The 27590-nt window shown below is 41.7% G+C and overlaps 2 protein-coding genes across 6 annotated transcripts; one reads left to right on the top strand and one right to left on the bottom strand.

Moving 5' to 3' along the window:
* The first annotated feature begins 127 nt into the window (after positions 1 to 127).
* On the top strand, positions 128 to 8554 carry LOC115580147 (cellular retinoic acid-binding protein 1-like). The gene is made up of 4 exons (XM_030414121.1): positions 128 to 281; positions 1398 to 1576; positions 2003 to 2116; positions 6870 to 8554. The coding sequence occupies exons 1-4, from the start codon at positions 212 to 214 to the stop codon at positions 6921 to 6923; spliced, it is 417 nt and encodes a 138-aa protein (XP_030269981.1). The 5' UTR covers positions 128 to 211; the 3' UTR covers positions 6924 to 8554.
* On the bottom strand, positions 7527 to 25829 carry LOC115580146 (paired amphipathic helix protein Sin3a-like). 5 transcript variants are annotated; one of them, XM_030414120.1, is made up of 22 exons: positions 25606 to 25829; positions 21387 to 21603; positions 20960 to 21142; positions 20668 to 20774; positions 20167 to 20533; positions 19738 to 19989; positions 19478 to 19630; positions 18963 to 19118; positions 18558 to 18644; positions 18356 to 18474; positions 17765 to 17990; positions 16995 to 17111; positions 16366 to 16604; positions 16065 to 16248; positions 15245 to 15827; positions 14936 to 15105; positions 14596 to 14769; positions 14399 to 14491; positions 13278 to 13372; positions 11533 to 11557; positions 11299 to 11348; positions 10850 to 10988 (listed from the first exon to the last, which is right to left on the bottom strand). In XM_030414120.1, exons 2-21 carry the CDS (start codon positions 21579 to 21581, stop codon positions 11328 to 11330), a joined length of 3546 nt encoding a protein of 1181 aa, XP_030269980.1. In that variant the 5' UTR covers positions 21582 to 21603; positions 25606 to 25829; the 3' UTR covers positions 10850 to 10988; positions 11299 to 11327. The 5 variants fall into 5 exon arrangements, 4 of the variants coding, with proteins under 4 accessions (XP_030269976.1, XP_030269980.1, XP_030269977.1 ...); XM_030414116.1 differs by lacking the exons at positions 11299 to 11348; positions 11533 to 11557 and adding an exon at positions 7527 to 9578 and having other exon boundaries at positions 10781 to 10988; XR_003983821.1 differs by having other exon boundaries at positions 10890 to 10988; positions 11299 to 11557.
* Positions 25830 to 27590: the final 1761 nt, after the last annotated feature.

Genomic DNA, 27590 nt, shown 5'->3' with positions numbered 1-27590 from the left:
ACCATTAAGAATGTGTGTGTGGAGGAGAGTGTCTGTAAATGTGTGTGTAATTAGTGTGTGTGGAGGAGGAGAAGGAGGAGGAGAAGGAGGTTTGGTCTTGTGGGATCAGTGCACTGGGAGGAGAGGAGGAGGGAGACAGAGAGTCTGGAGGAAGGGATCAGAGGAGACAGACGACAGGAGGCGAAGGCTGATTCAGAACCACATAAGAAAAATGCCCAATTTTGAAGGAACCTGGAAAATGAAAAGCAGCGACAAATTTGAGGAGTTGCTCAAAGCTCTGGGTGAGGAACCTGTATTCTTTGTTTTTAATGAAGGTGTGAATGTGTTTTAGAGAAAGAGATTTTGAAAGTTATCAAGTGACTGAGGACGATAGAGGTCTACTGAATTATCTGCACTGTGGACAACTAATCCTGGAATATAGATCGTAAAAAACTAAGAATTACAAAAAATGCATGACACTTGATGAGACTTAACTAAGATTTGATTTAATAAAACAAGCTACAATTAAAGGTTATATTTTCCTCCATGTTTGCACAGATCCAACGTGTCTAATTTGAGCAGTTTTAATGGTTTTTCGTACAGAAGTGTGGCTGCAGGAGATCGTTCCAGATTCCAGCACGACTGGTTTTAATTACAGGACGAGGAATCTCATGCACTGCTGCTGCGTTGTGAGTGATGGAGCACACGAGGAGGATGGATGGGAAACAGACTGAAACGTTCTCTCGTCTAATTGTTTGTCAATGTGCGACAGTGGGTTTATAGGTTTTCCCCTCATTTGGAGGAAAAGACTCCATCATGATCTAAAGCAGAGCTAAACAAAGCAAACGCACCAGCATTCCTCCCTCTCATCACCTTGTCACTGCACGCTCCATATTCACAACATCTGGTGAAAGCTATCGCACTCACTGGACGATCATTTTATGATGACAAACCAACTCCTTAAATGTATTATCTGAGTTATTTCACTGTGGCATAGACCTCTCCACCTTTATGCATTCATGGAGTAAATAGTTGTAATCTCTGAAACAGGAGGTCTTTGTGATCAACCATCAGCTGCCAGAGACATAAAGCACGTCAAATTATAAAATGTGGAGACAGACGACCTTTTACTCAGTGGTTTTTGTGAATCTTATCAATTCACTATTTAACAGACTCATCAGCCTTATTTCAGATCAATAAACAGAATAAATGTTGGCTGTGGATGTTTACGCTCACCATGAATATGTTGTAACTTTCATGTTTCTTGTTCTTAAGCCCCAGTTAGGTCATGCACCAAAACCACTTGGTTCCTGGTTTTACTGATACTGATATGTAGTTTCACACTCACAGTTGAAACTCTGTCTTGAACCGTGGTCCCTGGCTCTGTTGCCTGGACTCACTCTGTATTGTGTTCCCAGTTGTGAATCCAATGCTGAGGAAGGTGGCAGTGGCGGCTGCATCCAAGCCCCATGTGGAGATCAAGCAGAACGGTGAGCACTTCTACATCAAGACTTCCACCACCGTCCGCACCACGGAGATCAACTTCTGTATCGGAGAGGAGTTTAATGAGGAGACGGTGGACGGGAGAAAGTGTAAGGTGAGTGAATTAAACTGTTATAACAGCACATGATGTACACCAGAGAATTAGGAATTGTTCACCTTATAAATATAAAGTACAAATAAATTCCACTGACACTTGAACACATCATCCTGGAGGTGAATTTAACACATGATCAAGCATCAATACAGCGAATATGACAGAAGGACCCAGCTCAACCTGTGAGGTCACAGTGACCCTGACCTTTGACCTCAAATCAAATCAGTTCATCCTCGAGTCTGAGGTAACATTTCTTCTGAATTTGAAAGAGATTCCCTCAAGGCCTTTCTGTGATGTTGGATGAGATAATTTGAAATTATTACTACTTTATTACAGGAAAAGTGGCTCCAAGGAAGTAAGAAAATCTGAAACTGTAACAACAAGCTAAAGATGTGATAGACAAACACACTGGTGTTTTCTCCACAGAGTTTGGCCACTTGGGAAACAGAAAACAAGATTTACTGCAAACAGACTCTGCTGAGCGGGAACGGCCCGAAAACCTTCTGGAGCCGAGAACTCAAAGGGGATGAACTCATACTGGTGAGTTGTTCGTTGAGCTTCCTGCAGACAGATAAGAACAGAGCCATAAATGCAGCTGTAGACTCAATCTAATGAATCCAGTATACAGAGCACGGTGTAGATCAACACACTCCTGGAGCCTCGTGTGTCTCTCATGGATCCTTCTCTCAGAGTTTTCTTTTACAAACGTGGCTCCAAGATTCATGAAGACAGTGACTTCCATTTTCATCTGAAGTCTCAGCAGGTCAATGAACAGATGTTTGGATGTTTCGCAAACTGGGTTGTGGTGTCACATTTGGAGGCCGCTGTCTTCAGCCACATGGGTCATCGTTTGTTTTTAGGCCAATCAGAAAACCTGTCTGAAGGGACCGTCCTCCATGTTTGTCTCAAGCACAGTTGTGCTGTGCAGCTTCCCTCAGACGAATAGTTTGAAATTGCTTGTTTGCATTCTTGGCTGGACCCAGAGGAGGAGGTAAATGACACTCCTGCTCTTTCACAATATGAAACTACTGCCAGCAGCAGCTTTGCTTGGTTTAGCACATAAATGCTGCGTCCCATTTAGCTCAGAGGTTGTAAATGATAGCGGCACATTACAGAGTCTTCACCTCCCACACACACCGTGGCAATATGTCCACAGACTGAGGCTGAACAGATTCATTTAAAACCACACAGAGAGCGTAGAAGTGTTGACGAACACTACATTCTACATCCTTTTCTCATTTTTGATGCATGGGGCAGCCATTTTGGATTTTGAAGTTAGGCTTGGTGATGACTTCAGGGAGCGTTCCAGTTGAAACATGTGACAGAACATTCTGACTTCTCATGTCAAAATGGACTGCACCAAAAGACTGGAAACAGGAAAACAGCTCGCCTGGCTCTGTCTGAAGCCGATAGAACACACCTACGAGCACCTTTAGTGTTTATCAAGCATAAAAATAGATAAATCTGTGCTGCAAAAACGTGAATATTTCCTGGTTTTGTGGTTCATTATGGGAGTAAACTGAAGATCTTTGGCTTTTAAACTGTAGAACAGATTAAACGAGATAAATGTTGTTCCATGCATTTTTTATACATTTGATGTTTGCAAGTTTCTTTAGGTTGAATATTCAATATAATGTTGTGACAGCGCTGTGCTTACGGTCCATGTTTAGGCACAAAAAACACTTGGTCAGGAAAAGATCATCTTTACATACCTGGTGCTGTTGTCACAAACAGGTTGTGTGAAAATATTCGGTGTTGTGACGCTTACAAATGTTGAAACACCGTCCATTTCCTCTGCCTCCCCGTGTGACAGGCAGGTCACAGTCATGTAATCTAAATGTTATACATTTTAAACTGTCATATCTGTGTTTCTACATGTTGAATCACAGTCAAAGAATCTGGTTTGACATTTCATTCTGCCGACGGAGCCGAAATAAACATTTGCAGCTGCAGTTTTTAAATGAGAGATACAACCTCAGAGTGCTATCAGTCCTTTCATCTTTCTCTTGGAAAGAAAGCAAACTGAACATATTCCCATGCCGGCAGAACCATGTAGCCTGGGTCCAGACTTCTGAATCCATATCTGACATCAGGCAAGAAATCAGGGCAGATGCAGAAACCAGATAGATGGTCGGGTAAGGCCACAGCTGGGCGTGACACCAGATGTGAAAATGTTCCACGATCTGGTCAACTTTTTTCCAAAATACTACGTAATTTCTAGAAAATGTTCTGCGCTCCCACTGGACACAACATCCATCTCTCTGAGGGTGTGGATCGTCTGCATTTGAGAGACAGCTCACTATTATGATGGAGTGATATTTCATTATGTTTCAAACTCAAGTTAAAGATAAACATCAATAGACAGTCGTATTAAAGAGAAGGACTGAAAGGTCTGAACAGTGGACCAGGAGTCAGACTCTGACCTTGATCTGATTCCAGTTTTGGCTTCATGCGCCTAATAAATAAAAGAAAGAAAATGCACAAAAGGCTGAAAACAAGTGAATTATGTGTTACAGCCTGCAGCAGCACGTATTCTGGGACTCCACTGGGAAACTTCATTATGATTTATACAGGAAAGAATTAACCTTTCACGGCCGTGTGTTGTGTTGTCAGACAGCACTCATGATCTTGCATCCATCAGAAACACTTCTGCCTTCAGTTCCTGGCAATTCAAGATCACTGAGACCGATCAGTCTTTTTTTCCGTAAACATCTGGGCCTGCTTGAATTTATTGTCCAGATGGACAACAAAGCCGAGTCCAGTTTGGCTGATGGAGACCTCCTCTTCACTGACTCACTCTGCTCTGCAGAGATGTAATCAGGGAAGAATTCAAGAGCGGCTATAGTTCAGACTGAATGCATGTTTTCAAACTGAGAGCGAAGCTTTGAAAAGTGTTTATATTCAAGAGACTGTCTGATTGTTGTGGAGCGACCAGCTGTCGTCTGACTGACACAAACCGAAGAGAGAAAGGATCATGAGTTTTGCTGTGATTCCAGTGAGGAGAGAGGTCGGATGTTCTTAATTATGATCTTTAATTTATACATAACTTTCTCTGACCAAATGTGCTGCAGAGATTTGAACATCTGAATGATGAAGCAGAGAAACAGACTCACGGTACCGGCCCACACTTCAGTTACCAACTGAAACAAACCAGAAGAACCTTTTAGAACACAGAAAGAAGCGCTGAGTTATCGTTAAATCAGAAGGGAAAGATTGGCTTCATCACCTGTCTTGTTTGATGCCTAGAGAAACTTAATACTGAATGAACAAACTGACCTTAAAGAACAACACAGTTTATACTGTTTTACTGTGTTTATATGTGGCAGACCCTGCCACCTTTCTATCTTCAGACAGTGTTCTGGGACCTTATTCTGCTCTGAGAACAGCTGGTTTATTCACTGATGGAAAAAATAAATATTTCTGAGTTTGTATTTTTACCTCATTAATATTGTAAATCTTTAAATTCTGGGTTTGAATCTGTTCTCCAGAACCACACAGGCCTCTTTAAGATCTTTATTCAGTCTCATGTCCTGCTGAATGAACGCGGGTGATGACAGATGAAATGGTGAAACTGTTTCTGTTGGCTAATTTAATCGTACTTCATTTGTCACTTTCTTCAGTATACAGCTGTGACACAACTCTGCTGTCAGTCAGTAGGATGGGAAAGTTACCACATCTTTAATCATGTGGACCTGTTTATGTAATTTTCATGAGATCCCTGATACACTTGTTATCATCAGTTGTAATATTGGTGAATAGAGGAGGCCTGCTGTAAACCCTCTGTTAGCTGCTCCTCATAAACTCTTCTACAGGATCTCAGTTCACTCTTCACCTCTTAGTAAACACACAGAAATGCTCATGAAGTCGAATAGAGGCAGGCAGAGAGGACGATGTGGAGCTTAATGAAGACAACATGTGGCTGACTGCTCAGGTTGATCTGAGCTGGGCCGACTGTAAGGACCACGAAGACGCTACAGTAGCAAGGGACGAGGATGAATGTGTCAGAATGTGCGACCACTCTTTTAGTTGTCCAACGCCAGGAATCTCATATACTTCCTTTCCATTTCAGGCCAACGAGTATTGATTTTTAAAGATGAATTCATTCCTAGGTCGGCTGCTTTATGATGGTTCTGGATTCAGATGAACCGTGGTGTCAGATCTGTGTGTGTTGTCCGCTGGGCTTTAATTGGCCTCATTGATCATGTTGTTGAGAGATGCCATTGGACCCTGGTGTTACCTCCAGTTAATGTCTCCCTCAGCATCGCGCCACGTGCCAGACGGAGTCGTCTCAGCTCCATTTTTCACAGCGCCAGCCTGTTTCCTCTGTCCTGCCACACTGCCAGGCCCGAGATAATGATGATCTGTGGCTTTAATGCTGCGCCCCTGGGACTCCCATACATCTTTGGACTCCCACCTGTAACCTGGGGCTTCCACCGGTTCTTCCTCATTTTCATACCAGTTTTTGTCATGTCTGTTTCATTTAGCAGGCAGCTGAGTCAAATTAGGATTATGATGTTGGCCAGCATTTAGGCAATTACACTGTTACTGAAGACACTCAGGGAGATCAAAACATGTGGCTGAGAGGGAAAATACTTCATGCCTTATTTCAGCCTTTTAGATGTCTTTAATTGTCCTGTGCACACCAATCACAGCAGAAGCTGAAGTAACGATGTACTTATACTTTAGAATACTGTACGTAAGCAGATATTTCTCAGGTGTTACAAATGTCCTTCAGAGGGAAACGTCTCACTTATATACTCCGAGTACATTTCAGAGCCTGTACTCTATTACTTTTAGTGGAGTAAAGACTAAAATCAGTTCTTCTACTTTTACCAGCGTCTGTTTGACACGAGTATCTGGACTTCTACTTGAGGAAAGCATGTGTGTAACTCTGCCACCTTGTACAATAGAATAATTGTTTCAGGCTCCCTCTGAATTCTAAATACAGGAATAAAAATAAAAAGAATAAACAAATAAATATCATACTGTGGCAGACAATTGTAAAATAGTGATGAAAAGACTTATGTAGACTGGTTGTGCAGCAGCAATAACGTATGAAAACCAGTAATGGATGGGTGAGAACAGGTGGTGCTGATGATGCACATAAACACATATATACACACTATGAAGGGTTAATAGCAGGAGATTTATTTCCTGTGTGTGTGTGTGTGTGTGTGTGTGTGTGTGTGTGTGTGTGTGTGTGTGTGTGTGTGTGTGTGTGTGTGTGTGTGTGTGTGTGCGTGTGCAAAGTAAAACTACATCAGCTCTAATCAGAACTGTAATCTCGTTGCAGATCTTCGGAGCCGATGACGTGTTGTGCACGAGGATCTACGGACGAGCGCAGTAGAATCCACGTTTCCAACAACAAACCTTTCCGTTTTCTCCGGTGGGAGAATTTTCATGTTAAATCAGCATCCAGTGTTTTGCATCTTCATGAAAAACACAAACGATATTAAATATTACGGCTTTGTTCCTTTTTGTATATAATTTTCTTTAGCATTGAAAATTAAAACAATCAAAAGCAGAATATTTTTGGTCATATTGTCAAGGAGCAATTTGTAAGAATTTTTGTTTAAACCTTTAAAATGTGCAGAGCCGTCCAAAATGTTCTGTGTTGTCCTGTTTGTTTGGTAGTGCACTGGTGACAAATAACTTTCTGGTCAAAACCACAGACCAAAGAATGTGGATGAGCTTCTGAAAGGTAAATTTAAAGCGAGAGTGCCTTAAACCTTCTTTTTCAGCCAGCAGGCAGGGACTCCACTGGTTTCAGAAGAACTCTGAATGTATGTAAGCTCATGAGAAAATGACCTTTTCACTTGATTTAAGCTTTAAAGCATTAAAGTTCTTTAAAGACCCAAAATAAAATGAACCTGAAAATGAGCAACATGGCTCCATGAAATGACCGATTTCAAACAAACACAAGGCAGAAATAAAGTAACAAGTGATCAGCTGAGCTTCAGTCTATTCAAAGGATAGTTTAATGCCAAACACCATACTAACACTCATGTACAACATCAGAAAAGTCAAGAGAAGAGACAATAAACAAGGTACAAACCATGTCTTTATGTACAATCAGCTCTGCGGGACATCCGGTGGTGTTCTTTATTAAACACACTAAATATAAAAATAAAAACCCAGATAATAAACTGTTCCAAGATTGTCTGTAGCTGGTAAGTTACTGACCATCGCGTTTGATGCGGATCAGAAATATGAAAATGGATGAAATTTTGTCAGACAGCTTCTCTTGGCTGCATACATTTCTGTAATGTAATGAAAAGCCTGTCGCTCGTATGTCGAGTATAATGGATACCTTTCAACTAACCTGTCCTGCTGAATCCACAAACCCAGCATCATTACACAAACTTTAGAGAGGAAAAGGCAATAAACATCCGTAGCTTACATCCCTCTTTTAAGGGAACACAACATTCACATTTGTATTTCAGCTGCAAATACAAACTGATAAAACTGCGAGAGAATTATTGCTTGTTTGTTTTCTTCATCCTTGAACTGTACACAAGTCACACGGCTGACATTCACGTATAGACTGTACATCAGTCAGTGTTTGTTGGCAGCACTGGGCATGAAAAATAAACACAACTTATGTACAGTTTTTATAGGTGAGACCACGAAGCTGTTGTACAGATTCTAACCATTTGGTAAAGTTTAAATACAACAAAAAGTTAATAGTACTGTTAAGACTGCAGTATTTTGAAAATAGGGACTGTACTTTCCAAAAGGAGAGATTGCTGCTCAGCTACATTCAATCATCTTAAAACCACGAGTGAAAATCATGTCAACAACTGAAGGTAGAAATGCGCAGAAAGGGCTTTTATATAAAATGGGTCATTTGTTCCTACTGAATAAAGACTTGAGGACAACACAACGGACCAAAAGGGAGAAAGAGCTCTATAGAACATCCTTTGGTAAAAAACAGTTACAATTTTGCATTTTCTTAATAAATTTCTCTGCAACCTCTAACTAAAGACTGACACTATGTGTGTGTTAATGTACGCTACACATCAATAACATCTGATAAAAAAAAATCTAGATATAAACAACATATTTACACAAACTGTTTGGGCGGTCATATATTATTGTCCTCGATACACACTGCTGGCATTGTATTGACACCAAGCAACTACCCAGCACTTGCCAGAGATGTTGAGTATATATATTCATACTGTTAAGAGTGCCTTATTGCACTTTCACCAGCAAAAAGGGAAACATTCACAGGCTACACAAGTTTACAGCTGGAAGTCCAACAACACACATTTCAAACAGAAGTAACAGGTACTTGTTCTTACTAAAGAGAACAACTGAGGTTGTTTGTTTGGATTCCTGTAAAATGATGAAGTGGCCCTAAAAACACTTTGACTTCACTGTTGAGTTTCTGAGGTTATGAAATGCTCGACCGCTTTGAGCAGGTTTAAACTGTGGACTGATCCAAAGAGAAGATGCAGTGAGGAGTGTTTTCTCTGTATATCAAATTGTGTGTAAAAATCTGCATTTCATATATTCATATATATTTATTCATATATATTTCATATTGCAGTAAAAGCTTAAAAGTTAGGACAAAAGTTCCTGAATCAGTTCCGGCACATTCACAAAGAGTGGACAACTTACATCCCATTTAAATTGTGGATTAACAACCTTAAAGATTTTTTGGCAACTGAATCCGGTAACAGCAGTTTGGAAAACTCCACATGGAGCTACTGTGTGTGTGAAGTCATCACTGGCAGCTTGTCGTGTGAAGACGGCCACAGTTTATCATCCTGAAGGGCGACTACAGTGTTCTGTACTTCACCCGGTACTTGTTAATGTTGAGATAATGGAGGACCTCCGGGCTGCAGGTGGTGGTGCAGGACAGCATGCCTTCTCGTTCAACTCCCATCAGCCACTTCTGGTTGTCGACAGCCATGTCGCTGGTCACATGCTCTTTGGCCCAGGTGTCCAGCCAGGCCTGGAAGCGTCTGTGCAGGCGTGTGTTGACCCGCTGTTGGGACTAAACACCAGAACAACACAGCTCAGCGACATAGACACCAGGTCAAAAATACAAGAAAGGCACAGAAATAAACCTCCACAGAGTGAGCTCATTAAATCAGGTTGTGACATCAAGACAACCACCGGACTGCTGAAAATGGAAGACTAGTTTTAATGACAACCTTCAGCTCTTTTCCTTTGGGGACTTGAGAAAATCACTGCAAGTGAATGTGGATGTAACTTTTCTGAAGACGTGAAGTGTCGGCCCCACAAATCATGCACACTCACTCGGAGGCTTTCTCTCACCACAGCATAAATGCTGAAGGGTTCTTGTTATCTATTTAGATATTTTAAAAAAAGTTATATTAATACATATATTAGGTTTAAAATTGCCTTTTAGACTACAACACACAAAGAGTTATTATCATTTGTAAAGAACAAGCACACATTCTGTAAAACCCTTTACTTGATTATGACCCCAAAACATGAAGTTAATGACAAACTACTGCTAAAATACTTTCTCACTACTGGAGGTAACAACACACACACTACCTATATATTGCTAACTGTTGATAGCATTTGGAAATCATTGTGTAAAATAACATAACATTATTAACTGTCCTGAATGAACCATTACTGATGCAGCAGTTGCACAACTGCACCAGCAGCACTGTTCAATTCCTCAACAAGTAAAATATATTTTATATATCCTGCTTGTTCTCACATATTATTAATACTACACAGCATTTATGCGAGTGAAGTATTGTCTATCGAATAGTAATCCTCTAAATCAGTGCGACTTAAGTACACGTGTTTGATGGCGCATTTGAGGAAAATGTTTTCAATAAAAAGTTCGTAATTCTTTACATAATGATGGACTAATATTATTTTATGGTGTACAAAAAGTTGGAAAAGCTACAACAGATAACCCTAAAAATTTTTTGAAAATGTCCGCTGGGGTCTAACTACATCCATTAGTCCTCGAGCCCTAATTGGCTTGTGTGCTGCACCTGAGCTAAACTCTGGTAATGCTTCATGCACTGCGATGTCTGCAGTGGTTGTGAACGCTTCTTTTGTTGCTCTGTTGACAACAAAATCTGCAGGATGTTGATGAAGACACATTTTTAATATTTTAGATTTTCAGTCCAGGCACACAGGCACAACTTTTAATAATGAAGCGGGAACAGATCTACAGTAAGTACGTTTAATATTTTCTGTGCTTACCTGATGAGCTCGTGTGAGTGCAGTGTGCCTGTACATGTAGTCCTCTGACTTGCAGACATAGACCATCTTGTAGGAGTTGAGCTTGAACATGCACTCCATCTTTAGCTCACTGCTGCCGTCCTGCAACTTGTCCGAGGGGCCCTTGTTCATCCTGTCCTGCTGCAGTTGCTCCCATCCTCGCTGGCACTTCCTTATTCGTCGCAAATTCCTGAAAGCCGAAACAGATCGACAAGCATGAACAAGACTGAGTGACCCCAGAGGAATTCTTCTGATTACTCCACATCAAAGGGGTGCATCACGTTTACAGGGAAAGTTCGCACAAATTTATGAAATCAGTTTTATTTCACTTGTAACATATGACACAATTTTATGTTTGACAGTATGTAGCATTTTAAAGTCTAGGGGATGTGATCAGGTGCAATAACCATGACATTAAGCAAATTTTAAAGCAGTATAAACAAATTTGAGAGGACTGTCCCTTTAAACAATTATTTTTAAACCCATGCATTGCAACTCACCGAGTAATAGAATTAGATTGGGAGTCAAATCATTCGTGGGAAATGTGGATCTATAAGAGCAGCAGAGGCAGCAGTCGTAACATTTCTGTACAGTGCACTTCCGTTGCACAACCACAGTTCAAATCGAAATCTGCTTTGCAAACAAATAATTGGAAATGGCTCCTGATTTTGTGCAGGTTATAAAAAATGCAATTATTCACCCCACCTGAATGAAAGTTTTAAATGTGTACTTACCACTGAGGGTACAGGTGAGCGGGGACTGAAACCATGAAGCATATTTTTGCATTCAGGGCTCCACTTAAAAGACATGACAGTGAGGCCAATTTCAGGTAAAAACTGTTAGAAACAAACACTAGAAAATTGCTGCCTGATTGGATACCAATCAAAAAATATGAGCTGAGAATACTTTGATGTGCACATACTTTCACCAACAATGTACAGAGTGTTATGATCATGAGATGAAGACCCAACACAACTGGAAAAGAAACGGCTTGAGTTTTTACCGCCATTTAAGGTGTTTGTGAAGGTATTTGTGAAGTCTTTTGACCTCTTGTGCTGCTGATCTCTCATAGATTTGATGAAAAATAAAAAGAGAAAAGGACAAGATGTGGGTGAGCCCACTGATAAATCATAGTCAGGCACCAGATTTATGCAATGGGTTGAATAAGAGAAAACTAAGAACAAGATTTGCTTGTGCTTTAAATACTTTTGAAATGTTTATGGTAATGGACAGCCATCTCAAAGAAACATTTAACTCAAACAAGCACCAAAAAGCAATGACAGACTTTATGTGCAACACTCAACGGGAGCTATAAGATAGAGCGGACACAACCACGCCTCCATGCACAGCTCTCAGGTGTCAGGAAAGAAATACACCAACATGAACATACAATTTAGACAATCATTTTATTTACAAACCCTTCTCCTCTGTACAAGTGTTGCAGATAATGTGCTTGACCAGAGTTTTTAAAAACTAATGAGCACTAATCTCCGTCAAACCAGTGGAAGAATCCTCACCAACAACAAAAAAGTTGCAACGGGAGTGCACTGTTTCCACTGAGAGTTATTATTACAAACATAACACTGAGTATAACAGACTTAAACAAATGGACATTTCAACATTTACATTTGCAAACAGTGATTAAGTCACATACAGGACCTTTGATCTGAATACAGTTACAAACAAAGGGCATGATAAGGTAGAAAAGGAAACCAGGACTTCACTGTTGTCTTAACAAAGTCTTTCAGGTCCAACACAAGAGCTTCAGTCTCTTAATCTCAGGTCAAAGACATCGTAGAAAAATTAAATTAAAATGAAAAAGTTGGAACCCATTTGTTTTTCTGTGCATTCAATGACCTTCGTTCTTATGTTACACAATGAAAAAAAATCATCATTTTAAATTCAATACAATGCGAATAATCAAACCAGATGATTCCTCACAGCTGTCTGCTAAAGAGGGAATTCAAAACCCACGATCAAGCCAAAACCACTTTTAAAAAACCTTAATGTTAATAAATAAAATTCCCATTAAAAAGGAACTGAATCAATGAATAAATAAATTCCATTTTTTTTTTTTAAAAGATGGCCATGTAAAGTGCAATCTTCCATGTGAGGCAGATGTCAGAAACTGAAAAATGTTGGAGGGTGATGAGATTCCTAACAAACAGTTGGGCATTCAGTCACTGCAAAAGTTTCACTGTAGCTGTGAAGTTACTCATTTTAAATCTACCTTCAAACCATCTGTTTGTTTTTTTACTAAAAAGGCAGAGCTCTGATGCCCCTGATGAAGATGTTTGTGATTACAGAGAGCTTCCTAAGTCAGGCTTGTGCAGAAGTGCCACTGTTTCTATCTCTGAAAAGAGTTGTGTTTGGCAGCTGGTTTGGCTTGTCAACAGTGGAGTGGCTGCTCGGCTGCCTAGAGCCTCAGGACAGAAGCTTATAGTGTGCAGACAAGAGGGAGACATGGCTGGGGCCTCACCTGGGGAGGAACACCGGCTTCTGGGCGAGATGCTCTCGCAGCTCCGGAGATGCAGAATCTGAGTTTAGGTATCTCCCCACATAGTCCGACCACCTCTGTGCAGGACAGAGCACATGAATTAAATATACAAAACAGCATAACGACATAATTCAGCTTAGAAGTCTCTACTAAACCAGACAGAGCTTACGGCCGTTAAGGTAAATCATTCCATGTTTTAACCACTGTGTTGTAAATGATAGGTGATCTCACATTATTACTTGAAGCCTGACACAAAATCACCTTACGTAAACTTACTGCAGACATATTGGTTTAGACTAGGGATGTCAGTCCTGGTTAATTTTGCTTTTAAAAAGCCGGCATCCATAACCAGTAACCAACCTCTTAATTAAGAAAAAAAGTGCAAAATGATGTGATATTCAGGAGCCATTCCATTTAACCCGGTGCTCCATCGACTCATTAAGCTGCCTGACATGTGCTGGATGGAGAGGCTCTGATTGAGGAGCACAGCATTTCCACTCTCTGTTTTGTTGCTGTGTCTGGACTGCATCTCCCAGTCAGCACTGATGAAGTTACAGGTAGGTGTGAAGCTACCTTTTGTTTGAGAGAGCTGCCCAGCAGTCACTTGTCAGAGCTCACGTAAGCCTGTCTGCCCTTAACTTTCTCATTCTTCTGGTCAAAGTGCTTTTCCCTTTGTTTAGTCACCGTGGCTCTCAATGTCCTAACATGCTTCGACTCAAGGCAATGTTACAGATCCGACTCTTTGAATCCCTCACCATCTACCACATTGACAAGCAGCATATATGTCCTCCAATTGCCATGCCCACTTTCTTCCCCCTGCTAAATAATCTTTGGCTGGGAGTCATCCTCCGACATGGAAGCAGAGTGCCTGCACTTAATGTACTACAGTACAGTGACAAAGTACTACTAAACTAAAGCGTAGCGTCACACATTTCAACTCATATATATACTCACGCAAACCATTTCACTACCACTCCTCATAATATATCTGCAGCTCTCATATTGGTGGCAGGTTGTACTACACAAGATGTAGCTAAGTACACGTACCTAATGAACTGAAGATACAATTTATGAACTATAATTTAATACTGACTGACTCTTACCTCTGCCTCTGCTGGCTCATCAGAGTTCTCCTCTTCTGTGTCCAGCAGCTCCATAGCCAGACTCACAGATCCTTGGCTCTTTGCAAACATCAACTAGACGAATCAAAAGCAATCAGAGGAAGTTGCATAAAAATTAGGTGTTCATAATAGTTTAGACAGATGCACTATGTTATCATTAATTTCTGGCCTTGTCATACCTTGAAGCAGTTCTCATCTGACATAAGCTGCTCTGATTTGCGCTGGTAGGTGCCCTCTGCTGTGGCCCTGGATGACTGTGTGGACAATGTGCCCCCAGTAGCTTTATTGGCACATTCGCTGAGGTACATGTCCGTCACACGCACACAGACATCATCTGTGACAAGGTGTTGGAGCTGAAAAGGCAACAGATTTAGTATGTGACATCTGTGTCCACAGTAACCAATCTCATTAGATTAAGACTGTGAAGTGCAGCAACACTAACCCACATATAGTACAGATGCTACGCATCTTTTTGAAACACATAAATCACATAATATGATATAAAGATGAATTGCTGACCTGCCGAACAATGCTTTGGATGAGTTTGTCCATAGTGAAGGCAATGTAGGCATGGATGGTAAACATTTCCCTCAGGGAGTCTTCGTACTGAGCCGGCTCCATGTTTCCATCCAAAAGATTACGCACCATTTCCAGAAACACTGAATAATAGTCCTCCACCTCAACATCCACTGCAGGCAGAAAACAGTAAATGAGTTAAATCATTAGTGAAAAATGACAACATGTAATGCGCCGCGGTTGTGTCATGGAAGGATTTAAGTGCAATTATAGAAAACTTAAGAGAGCCAACTAAAAAGTATTATCTCTTACTTGGCTCTCTCATCTTCAGTTGGATTGCTGGGTTTTCATTCTTCTCTCTTATGAGCCCCAAAACCTCTCTTTCCCACTCTCGTTCACGGGCATCCTCCTCAATCTGCTTCTCAGCTTGCCCATAGATTTTTAGCAAACGAGAACAGAGAATGTGGTGAAGACGAAGGAAGATATACCAGTAGTTGTTCACAAACAACAGGTTATAGGCATCATCCGTGCCTCGCAGCTTCTGAGCTGCCGTGTTGCTGAAGAGGAGCTTGGACTTTGATGGGCTGCTTCCTGGCAGGCCGTTGTGCTTCTTTGGGCCGTCTGGGTCCATTTCCATGTCCTCTTCCTCCTCTTCTTCATCCTCCTCCACATCAGAGAGCTCACCTCGCCGTGCAAACAGCAGATCAGGGATGAAGTGGTTGATGATCTGTTTTATCTTGTACTTGTCTTCTTTCTGGATTCCCACCTGTCTTTTGACGTGGTGGATGATGAGGGCAGCCGCGTCCTCCAGGATTTGGCTGTCATCATAGGTCAGGGTCATGTGTGGGCCGCTCAGTGGCAGTGTGGCAGCTTCCTCTGACGATCGCTCCTGGCGCTACAGGACATAGAAAGAAGTAGACTGAGCTGAATTTGGAGGCATTTTTACTTATTAGACATATAAATATAATAAACTAGATAAAATGAGCCATGTCCCATTTACAGCTTCACAACATAAATCCAACTGTGCAATTGTGGAAAGAAATTATTGTGCCACCATCCATCGATCATGGGTCATAAGGTTTCCTTTCTTTTAAATTCATCAGATTATTTTCAAGAGAACGTGTTTGCTTACATCATCATAGAGCATCTCGATTTCGTTCAGTAAGGTCTTTGAGCGCAGCACTTTGGTGTCGTTCTGCTTGAAGTTGATGCCTTGATGGTCGAGAGACTTCAGGTAATACTTTTCATTCTGCTCCCGCCAGATTTTGTTGAAGCCTCTTTGAGCTTCTCTCCACTCCTCATCCTTCATTTTTAATCTGGAACAGTCACACAAACAGACATCTTTAAGTCTTTCTAAATCCAATCTCATAAAATATGAACAACTGTTAAGACCTGAACAGAGGCAGATAAGAAACTAAAATCCGACTTTGAACCTTTTCAGCACTATGGGGACAGACACCGCCGGGTTCCTCTTGAGTCCGTCGATGATGTCGTGAGCCTTGTCTCCATATATCCTCTGGATGGCTTTGCGGTGAATGACCTCCGAGGAGCCGCCCATTGTGTTGTCAAGCTTGAAGCGCAGCTGCTCCTCAGCCGACATGCGAGACAGCCTCCGCTGCACCGTCTCCAGGGCTCGTATCGTGGCAAGGTTAGCTTCCAACACAACATCAAGCTAAAAGGGAATCAGAATCAGAATTCCTTCATTTGTCCCGCAAAAGGGAACATTTCTTCACCACAGCGGCCAAAGGACAGTAATACTGCAATAACAATAATAACAGTAAAAAATAAACTATATAATAAAAAGGTCAGAAATAGACTACTATACATTGTATATACGTAATATTTTACACTGTGATCAGTGTAAACGTAAGCAGTGCAGCAGTGTGTGTTGTTTTAAAGCATTTAAAGTTGAGTTTCCTTGCTTTTGTCGGCAATAATGTTTGTGTAGAATATTTTAAATCTATGGCTTTTTTGTGGTCTTCTGACTTCAGATCAAAGTGCATCATGGAGATAAAGTGCTGTAAACATCTGAGACCATGTGTTTGGACTGAGTGTTCCTCACCTCAAAGCGCTCATCCTCACATCTGTAAATGTGCTCCTCATATTGAGTCTTCTTGGAGCTTACAAACGTAGAATCCTCTGACCACGACGGGAACGACACCCATGTGTCATTCAGGACCTGCAACACAGCATCCCATTCAATTTAAACGTATGCTTACAGGTTTTCTGTGAAGATTCTTATTTGCAATCATGTCGAATTTACAGGAGGCAAAGGATAAATAAATAATTCAAACACAATAATTTAGACCCTTTTCTACTTTAGAAAAGGGTGTAAAAAAGTGTGAAAACTAAGACCCACTGATAACAATCAACTACAGCTCAAAAGGCTCGATTAGAATATTCAGAATTCAAGTTGCACTTGATATCGACGCTGCAATCCTGTAATGTTTGTTTAAAAGAAGAAAAAAAAAGGATTATCGTGGGGGGGGGAATCAATTAATGTCAATTTTGCTCATCTGAAACCAAATATTTCTTAAATCATTTCTCGGATTTGTTGATGATCAATCACAAAAAATAGTAGGTTAAAAAATGTATGTTCTATTAAGTTAACATTTGTTGACTTTTTATTGACTATTCAATGTATCTATTAAAAGCACATTCAGTGCCTGGTGACTGTAAATTTAGAAGCAGCAACTGAACAAAACACCAGTCGTACTCCTGAGGCTATTTTCCAGATACACTGACATTGTACCTGGTAACCCTGCAGGAGAGAATAAACATGTTATCAAGACAGGACTATCTTTAATAAGCAGACTTCCTCTAGTGACTCACCTCTCTGCACAGTGGCGTCCTGCCTGTGCACTTGGGCTGCTGGTAGCTCTTGGGCAGTGCTCTGTAGCTGGACCCCAGCCTCTTGCAGGAAGCGTAGTCAATTTCCATGGCGATGCCCTCTGTTGCGCGCTCCTTAGGTAAACTCTCGGCATGGCTCAACTCCCCATGGCTGGACTCTCGGTAGCCCAGGAAGTTTTTAAACCATGTGAAAAGCTCCGGGAATTTTCTATCAATCACGGCATAATAAATTTGCAACAATTAACAGTGAGGCTATGGCCATGTGGTTGACAGGTTTGTGTAGTAAAGACACTGGTAGTTGAAAAGTGTATTACATTTGATGTAGATACAAAATCAATACTATATTTCGTTAAATTTAATCTCTGACGAGTAAAAAAAAGACATAATGTTACATCTGAAAAAACATCACAATATATTGCTCATTATATACTAAAATTCCTATTGAGTGGCTGTACTTGGTAGTACCACAGTACGATATACATAGAAATGAGTGCCTGTTTACATCTCAAGTACAGTAACACAGTCAGAGGCCCTGAAGCGCTGGTGACTTTTGGTGTGTGTGTTTAAACTCACGCAAGAAATGGGATGACAAGCTGCACCAGCTCAGCGCGAGAGATTACTTCTTGATTGAAAATGTGAAGACACCGCAGGAAGTTGTCATAGGCCTCAGAGCTCCTAAGAGCCTTTCTCACCTGTTAAAGGAAAAGGAAATTAACAAACTTTCCTTCCTGGTTTATCTTTAAAAACTACTTGTGCTACCTGTAATAATACTGACCTTCTCAAAGAACATCGTTTCAGTGCTGGTGCTGTGTTTGCCGACTTCACTCATGCTGTGGTCTTTCCCCATTATTTTAGGTTTCTTCTACAAAAGTGTAAAGAAATAAAAACATTATGATTGTTGCATGCTATCCAAAAAGAAAAGGGTAAATCTTCTTATAAAAAGACAATACTATTACTCTGAGGTTTGGGAAAATTTAAACACATCCAGTTGCCCAAAATAAAACAGTCCGTTAAAACAAAGACTGAACTGTAGCCTGAGATGCTGAACTGTATTAGTCAGGGGTTTTGCTAATATTTAGTCCTCATAAATGTAAATTAAAAGACAATTTGTCTTTGCAGAAGAAACAAACACCACAAACAGGTGAATATATACAGACAGCAGCAGCAGCGTGGTGTGTACCTTGACAGGTGGTGTGGCTCCCACTCCTGTGGGTCTCCTGATTGGCAGGCCGTTCTGGCTAAGCCTCTGCTTGTTGTTCAGTAAGGGTCTCTTTACTGTGCCACCGTGATCATTACGCACCGACTCTGCCCTGTCTGGTGTAGCCTTGCCCAGAAGCTGAATAGAACATTGCACAATATGTCACCAGAGAAAGGTCACAAAAGTGAACTTAGTCTTTGTCATTAGAGTTTTACATTTTCAGCAGGACTGTAAATGCAGTGGTTCTCAAATGTTTTGTCATGACCCCCTTCAGAAGCCAAAAAAAAGATTCCCAGCAAATCTGAGCAACTGATTTTTATTAAGCATCAACTATACCATGGAAGCTACTGAAAACACGAGCCAGGCTTAATCTTATTAGGAAAAGGCTGGCAGGCTGCCTTTGCTAGCATCAGAGCACCCAGACAGCCAGAAACAATGCCAGCACCAAACACATTTCTCAAATCAAGTCCAGCTAAAGTGTGTTCACGGAAACTTACCATCGAGCTGTTTGCATCGGGCAGGAACTGTCCGAACTCTGAGAGCAAGTCCTCCTGGTTTTTGAAGAGTCTTGCCACCTGAGTGTAGACCTCCTGCTCTGTCAGTGCCGGGGTGTAGTTGCCTCCTGCCTCTTTAGCATTTCGCTGTTCCTTCTGGAAATGTTATAATTGAAGACAAAAAGGAAGGTGAAAAACACACTTACACTGGCTATCAACAGTTTGCATATGCTACACTGTCCACATGGCATTCCTTTTCTTACCTGGTATGTGTGTAGGATTTCCAAGAAGGCTTTGTAGATGTCTGGCTGACCCTGGAAGCGGTTCTTGATCTTGTTGACATAATTTATAGCGTGGTTGAACTCCACTGGCTGGTTGTTCTGGAGTGCGGGCCCACCGGACGGCGTGCTGCTCACAGGAGTGTGGGACTGAACAGAAGGTGAGCGTGGTGAGGCGTAGGAGGGGATGGATGGGTTGGGCTGGCTGGTGGGTGTATGGGCTGGAGACTGAATTGGCTGATGGGATAGACAAAAGAGAGAGAGCATGTCATTGAACTCCCATCAGGTGAAGATTCAGTTTGGTGTACAAAAACTTTTTGTATCTCAAGTCAAATTCAAATGTTATTTACTGTGAAGCAACTTAAATGAAAACTTCAAGGACACAATCAATCAACGTATCAGCCTGTATTCTACCTTGCTGGTTTTATTCGGAGCAGGTTGGGTGGGTATCGTTGGAGTGGTGGTGGTTGTTGGGGTAACGGTGGCGGTGGCCGCGGTGGCGGTGGCCGCCGTGGTAGTGTGCGGACCAGCCTGTGGCAGACTCTGGTGCTGGGGCTGGCTCGCAGGTTGGCTGGATGCTCCACTTACAGGGATGTTATGAACAGATATACCGTGAGGGGTGATGTAGTGGATCTGACCTGGCGTGGTAACGTTGACTAAATCGTTGGTTTGAACCTCGATCTTATATCCGGGTGGCAGGAAAGTGTTAAAACCCATAATGAGGTCTGGGTGGCCCTTGAAGAGCTGTGACACGCGGTTGATGACTCCAGGAGTGTCTATGCTGTAGTGGAAGAATGAATGAGAGTAATTTAGCATCTTATTCATCATCTAGAGACTGGTCTTCATGTTGCATATATAAAACTTCATATAGATTGTTTTAATTGATGAGGATATGTCAATAAAATCAGAACTGACCTCTGAGACTTGAACTCTTTCATAATATCAAGGAAATCATTATAAACTTGCGGCTGATTCCCAAACTGCAGCTTCACTTGATCCAGATAGGACAAGGCGTCTTCAACCTGTAGAGCAAAGGAGAACAAACATTGTATAATTTCTCTCCTCAGGTCTGATATTCTGTCACACTGAATATAGAATGAAAATTAGTTCAAATTTGTAAAAGTCAAATAAGTTCAAAAAGACCGTTCAACTTAACACTAAAGGTATTGCTGTGCACTACAACTACTTGTTTCTACGGTGGGGTTACCTTCAGCCGCTGAAACTGTTGCTGTCCTTGGGTTGAAGTCATAGCTGTGGGTGGATGAACATGACCTTGGACCACTGCTGGGCCCTGGGCCTGAACTGCTAGGCTGTGTGCGTGGGGACCAACATGAGGTGCTGCATTATGTCCGTGCCCATGTCCACCTGTGTTCTGAGGCATTGTAGGGACCTGTTCAGGAAGAAGTGACAAGGACTTCAGGATCCACAGATTGTACAGATGTCCTCGTCCTATGTCTTCTGCACATTTCTACAATTAAACTGAATAAAGGACAGCTTAAAACAGAACGGTACACTTCTGAATTAACATTCAGTTCAGAGACTGCTACTTTAAGAAGAAGCACTTTAACATTTCTTCCATGTGATCAGCTCACTGAAAGAGCGAGTTTAAAATCAACTGGTATCAGTCTTCAGACCTGGTAGCCTTGTGGGAGAGAATACTGGATGCCAGTGGATGGCTGCATGTTGTCTGCAGATGCCTCTATCACAGTCTGGGCTGGGGCGAGGGCCCGGTGCTGGAAGCTGTCTGCAGTTCCTTGAACTGGAGGTCGGCGTGACTGCTGCTGCTGAGGTGCAAATACTAGTTCCGGGTCCTCCACACGCCTCTTCATTGTATATGCATACTCACAAGGGCTAAAGTGGAAAGAGAAAGAATGACAGTTAACAGGGATCCTACTAGTTTAGAACTGTTGAAGTCATTTGAGGCACTTTAAAGGTTAATTAGTTTATAAAAAATCAATTATTAAAAAAAACGTAACTATCTTATGGCTTTTGATGCACGGTTTCAATGAACCTATGCCAGGACATGTTAAAGGTCTTTAAAAACAAGCCTGATCGCACATTTTTACTGTTATTGTGATCCACGAGGCGTTAAAGGCTCCACCAGAGTGACACTTTGATATTTCCAATCAACACCATTATCTTACATTCAACCTTTCTTTATGCACTATCTTTACAAGTATTGGCATACTGATGAACAATTCAAACAAATCCACAAAATCACAATCAATCAGTATATAAATAAAATAAGACCAGGGACAATGCTTAAAACTAACTCTGTGTGTGAAACTAAAAGGCCGTGAAGAAATCAGCTTCTCTCTAAATAGACATGATATCACTGACCAACCAAATGGCTGTAGCAGCCAGTTAGGGACCGTCTGTCAAGTGACAGCCACATTACGGTTCAGAACTGGGGCAGCCTCTTGGACAGGAGGTGACTCAATATAATCATCATATTAACTTGCTACAGCTGATATGAATGTATGTATCCTGTAAAAAAGATATCATGATTGTTCAAGTTTTTCCCCCCTGAGTGTCAAGCATATTTTTGAAAATAAATTAAATGAATTCAGTCAAAATCCACATGGAACTGTATTTATTTAAAAAATATTTCCACAACTATTTACAAAAACAAACACTCAAAATGACAAATAAACCAAATCTCTGATCAAATAAATAAGAGCATGTTGAGTCGGCTCCTCTGGGCCAGTCTGCCTCTTCTGACTGCTTCTCCTCCCTGTTAGAAACAAGAACACCAGACTTTGTAAGACGACTGCATTTCATCACAACAGCAGGTTATACAGTTATCATTGCTTTAAATATTAATATTTGGATGACAAATATCTGTTAATCTAACATAAAGGACAATAAAGACAGTTCATGTTCTATTTGTTGATGAATGCAACCCTACTTTTATCAATACATGTCATATCTTGCTTGACTCTTTCATTATGTTTTTCTGTGTCTGTTGTCTTCACTTGTCAGCCGGCCTCCTGTGTTCATTACTGCTGCCATCTCTGGACACTCCTCTGTGGTCCTGTCATCCACCGCCCCCCACACCATCTTCTTGCTGGTCTGCATTGGTGTAACCAAGGGGTCAAGGAAAGACAGGACCACGAGTACCTCCACTTTCCCCCGTTCCCTGCTGCTGACCCCCTTCTTCTCTCAGTCTCCCTTTTCTTTTCTCTCTAATACATGTCCCTGAGACTTTTCCACTTCATCTGAGAAGAAACACACAAAACATGAACTGTAATTACTGTTGTTACCTGTGGTTGATGCTAACTCTGTCCAATCCTCATGCTAACTTAGTTCAGATTCAAGTCATACATATTGCTGTAAACAAGTACACCTATATACACATATACACATACATATTTACCTGGTAGTCCGACATCCTTGCTCACTTTCCTCCACACAAGCTCGTTGTCCTGTCTAGGCACAGGTGGAGCGCTGCGTCGTAGGCTCTGGGTGTCCGTAAACCGCCACAATGATCTTTTTCTCCTTTACTGTTAATGAATGCCTGGACATCAGCCATGCTGATGTCATGACATCAGTGTGAATGTCAACACTGATAGAAATCCGCGAAACAGAGTCATGCAAAAAATATTGCTTGAGTTCAGTACTTTCAACTCACTCGGTTCTCGTTTGACGCTGCTTTGGCATCGTTCACGCCGTGTGGCTCGATCTGACAAGTACCATGTTGAACGCCACAAGTATTGGAATCAATTCTCCTTGTGTCTTAATCTATAATTTGGTCTCATCTGTGTCTTTGCATCCAGACATCACAGCTCCTCTCTACATGTTGGTTTACAATTTAAGAGGGGATCTCAAAACGCTGATTAGAGCCGTCAGATCTATGTTGGTATGTAAGTACAAGGTACAGAGTTGAGGTCGAACAATGTGGCTTTTCAGGGCAGAAACCAATTATTAGGAATCAATGAGACTAAAAACTGATGTTTGGAACCGATATTCATTTGCAGCCAAACTGAAAGTCTTTGTGTCAAAATTGTGAAGAACCAGTGATAAAATAAATTACAATTAACTTAAGTACTGTTCTTAAGTACAATTTTCAGGTACTTTGCTTGAGTTTTTCCTTTTTCCGCTAATTAATACTTAACATTGATAAATTGAATTTATAGGTACTTGCAGATTCAGACTACTCAGCATTTATTGGTAATTCATTTTTGACATGTTACCACACCTTGTAGTATTGTGGGCGGAGCCACAGCATCACATTTTTAAATGTTAAAATTAGATTTTTTTTATCAGCAATATAACAAAAAGAAAAAGAAAAATACCCTGTACTGCTAATCAGTAAATGCTGAATATGGGCCCAGGCAGATAATGGACCGGGCCCAGTGCACACTGACACTGGCTGATAATATAAAGTCTCACTTTAGAAACACTTTTCTGAGCATTTCAGACTAATTATTGGGCGATAAAAAATAAACAAAAAATTACAACCACACAATTGGACAATATAAAAGCCATTTTAACGATTGCATAATGCTTAATAAACGTTGTGTCTGTCTGGATGTTTCTCAGCACATTCACACACATTTATAGCGACATGTAATTTATCGACGGTCCCTCAGCAGACGTCACTGCAGCTGGTCAGCGGGCAGCCGACATTGCGCCTCACCGTCCTGCACCACCAATTTCGGAAAACACGGTGCCTGAGCGTCCGGTCTTCAGACGCCGAGATCGCGCCTGTCGCAAATCCAGCTCCAAATATTCTTTGCCGAACGCGAAGCTAAGAAGGCAGACAGTGAAAGAAGTCGAAATCAGTTGACTAGCGCTTCTGAAAGCTAACATTTTGCTGCCAGCCAACATTTTATAGGCATGTAGGCGCTGCCACTCGCTGTAGCCCTGCCTCATCCCCTCCCCCTCTCTGCCAAACACCGAGCTTAACGCCAGCCGTTTTCGGTGAGCTGACCGCTTTCGCTAGTCTGATGGCTGACGTTGGCTTTCGTCCTAGCTGGAAGTTTAGTGGCAAGCGAGCTAACCTTTATTAAATGCAGAAACTGCTAGTCGGCATAAAGAACCAGTGAGTGTCGGTTTGTCACTCCCGGGTCATCGCTGACCGTCCTCAGTAAACGGGACTCGGCTTGCTAAAAAATCCAGATGAGCTGAACGTGTCGGCTAACTGACGTTACCATTTCTGTTAGCTAAAGATACCGAAAAGAAAACAGCCATGCTTCATCGCAACTGTCAACACGCTCGGCTGCTAAGTTTGTAAAGGATAGGCTACCGTTACATTTGAATACTTAAATAAAGTTACATGGTCAGTAACTAATTCTGGTAATGATAACGTTAGCTGGTTAGGTCAGGAAGAACGCTGGCTAGCTAACAAGCTAACACTAGCTTCTTCATAACGTTAACGTCGCATTAACGTCAAGTTATGCGAGAAGTTCGACAGGAAAAAAAATCGTAAACACACAAACTGCTTTTCCGCTAGTAACGTCTGTGTCATAAAATCCAGACCCAACCAGTAAAGACCGATATAGCAAGAGCAAACTAACAACAAAAATGCATGTTGTCAGGTCAATCTGCTCAGCGTTAGCATGTCAGCTAACGTTAATTCATGGTCGCCGCTCTTAGCCTGCTAGCTTTACTTAAACTAGCTTGACTAACTTATCGGCGCTGTACGCTAATGTAGCCGCTCTCGATCCCACATGGTATTTTGTCGGGACTCGAAAATACACGAAAATGTTAAGTCATCAAATAAAGGCAACCTAAGTTGGATCGCTATCTGGTCTGTTCAGCAAGGTTATATAGCAGCTATATGCTACGTTAGCACAACAACCAACCCCCATCAGTACAGGGTATCCGGCTAACAAGCTAATACTAACTTACCTCGCAGGCTGCCACCAGCGACAAGTTGACACACTGGTGTAACGCAGTCCAACCAGTAAACCGCCACTCGTGTATTCACTCGGCCGTGACAAAAAAGTGAAGTTCTGAGAAGTGGTCGCACATGAAAATGTCAAAAATGAAATTGGCCGTAGTGGCTACGTCGCTAACAACAGTGTATGTATGAAGCGGTGTTCCTTGAACATAGAGGCGTGGCTAACATGAGGGCGGGCCGTCTCCTCCCAGGCTCAGCTGTTATTGGTCAGATCTGCAGAATGAAAACAAATACAGTGCGGGCGGAAAGCCAGAGGCTGGTTCAAGGCTCTGGTGCTGGTCCTGAGGAGTCTGTCTGCACCACAGCCTGTCAGTGGCCCAGCAGCTACAGCACTGGTCACATTGATTTGCCATATTCCGTATCAATTAAAGATAAGTTATTGATTTGAGTATTATTTGGGGCAGCATGGTGGGGCAGTGTCACCCCTCAGCAACAAGGACCTGGGATTGAGACTGGGCAAGTCCCTCCATGCAGATACCCCTGTGCAGGTCACCCTGTGTGGGTCACTCTGTATAGGTCCCTCTGTGCAGCCTGCATGTTCTCACACTGCTGCCTCCTCACCATCCAGGGACACGTCTTACCCTTAATTGTCCGTGAACATAGATAGTTGTTTTCTCCCTTTATGTCAACCCTGTGATGAGCTGGAGACTTATCCAGGGTCCACCAATGTCAGCTGCTGAGAGCCATCTGCTGCCCCTGTGACCCTGAAAAGAATGATGGGTTGGAAGAGTGATGGATGGAAACTTCTCTGACAGGCACAATGCAGTTCAGCAGAGTTTATAACTGTTGCTAATGTTAAGCTCTCGTCCCTTGTTGGGCTTTTACATGTCAGACATATAGCTGTCAGTGCCATCACAACACAATAAAACACACATACCGCACTACAGCAACACCAGTGTTGGCCAAATTACTTTTCAAATACAGTATATTACATATTACTAAATTTTAAAGTGATATATTACATCACAATATTTCTGACTGCGTAGATTAATATATTACTTATTACACTTCTTTTTAGTTACTTCCGACAAAATACCCAAATAACCTCTATAGAACAATGAACCAGCCTGGATCTTTTTATATAGATCTATGGTCACAGAGATGAGCGGGCAGACAAAGATCACAGTCTGATGTCATGAGATTTTATTTGTAGGCTCAGCCATACAAACAGATCAATACCTGCTATAATGTAGCCGAGACAAACATCTATCTATGTAATACGGTCATGTTGGATTCATAAAGCAACAATAAACACTTCCCTTTGGTCGGTAATGCAGATTGTAACACGTTACATTACATAACTGTTGTAATATATTACGAAGATATTATTTATGACCAGTGTTGGGTGTAACGCGCTACAAAGTGTTACGCGTTACTGTAATCACGTTACTTTTTTCAGTAACGAACAGTGTAAGGCATTACTGTTCTGAATGTAGTAATCACATTACAGTTCGCCAAGCTTGTTCTTTACGTTACATTGCTAGTCGCACGCATCACACACAACGGGCTGGGGGGAGGGGGGCCGGGGGCCGTCAACAATGGAACAGTGATTGGTTGGGGTTTGGCACGAGGTATCTTTCACCATCACCGATTGGTTAGTCGCCACCCGCAAGAGGAGATGGGATAACAATGGCAGCGTCATCAACACGAGCAGAACATGCTGCTGCATGCGACTTGCCTGAAGACCCCCCCTGTGTGAAGCCACTTTTGACAGTTGGCGATACAAACATTACTTTGAATTTGTTGAACGTAAGGAAAATAACTTGAGTGTGAGGTGCACACTTTGCCCGTGTTGGAAACTTCTATCCACCGCTGCTAACACTACCTCAAACTTAAAGTGAAACTCGCGCCAAAATGCAACCAAGGCTTTATTTGTGATTGAATATGAGTCAAACCTTCGGGTAAATTAATAATTATGACGAAAGAGGCACTT

The sequence above is a fragment of the Sparus aurata genome, chromosome 4 (assembly GCF_900880675.1).
Source record: "Sparus aurata chromosome 4, fSpaAur1.1, whole genome shotgun sequence".
Lineage (NCBI taxonomy): Eukaryota > Metazoa > Chordata > Actinopteri > Spariformes > Sparidae > Sparus > Sparus aurata.
This window is presented reverse-complemented; position numbering and strand designations above follow the sequence as displayed.

Coding starts and splice junctions, on each gene's coding strand:
- LOC115580147 (XM_030414121.1), top strand. CDS start 212: ATGCCCAATTTTGAAGGAACCTGGAAAATGAAAAGCAGCGACAAATTT. Junction 282..1,397: donor GGAGTTGCTCAAAGCTCTGG/GTGAGGAACCTG, acceptor TTGTGTTCCCAG/TTGTGAATCCAATGCTGAGG. Junction 2,117..6,869: donor AAGGGGATGAACTCATACTG/GTGAGTTGTTCG, acceptor ATCTCGTTGCAG/ATCTTCGGAGCCGATGACGT.
- LOC115580146 (XM_030414116.1), bottom strand. CDS start 21,581: ATGAAGAGGCGTGTGGAGGACCCGGAACTAGTATTTGCACCTCAGCAG. Junction 19,631..19,737: donor AAATCCTACACACATACCAG/GTAAGAAAAGGA, acceptor TAACATTTCCAG/AAGGAACAGCGAAATGCTAA. Junction 14,492..14,595: donor CAGATGAGAACTGCTTCAAG/GTATGACAAGGC, acceptor TGATTCGTCTAG/TTGATGTTTGCAAAGAGCCA.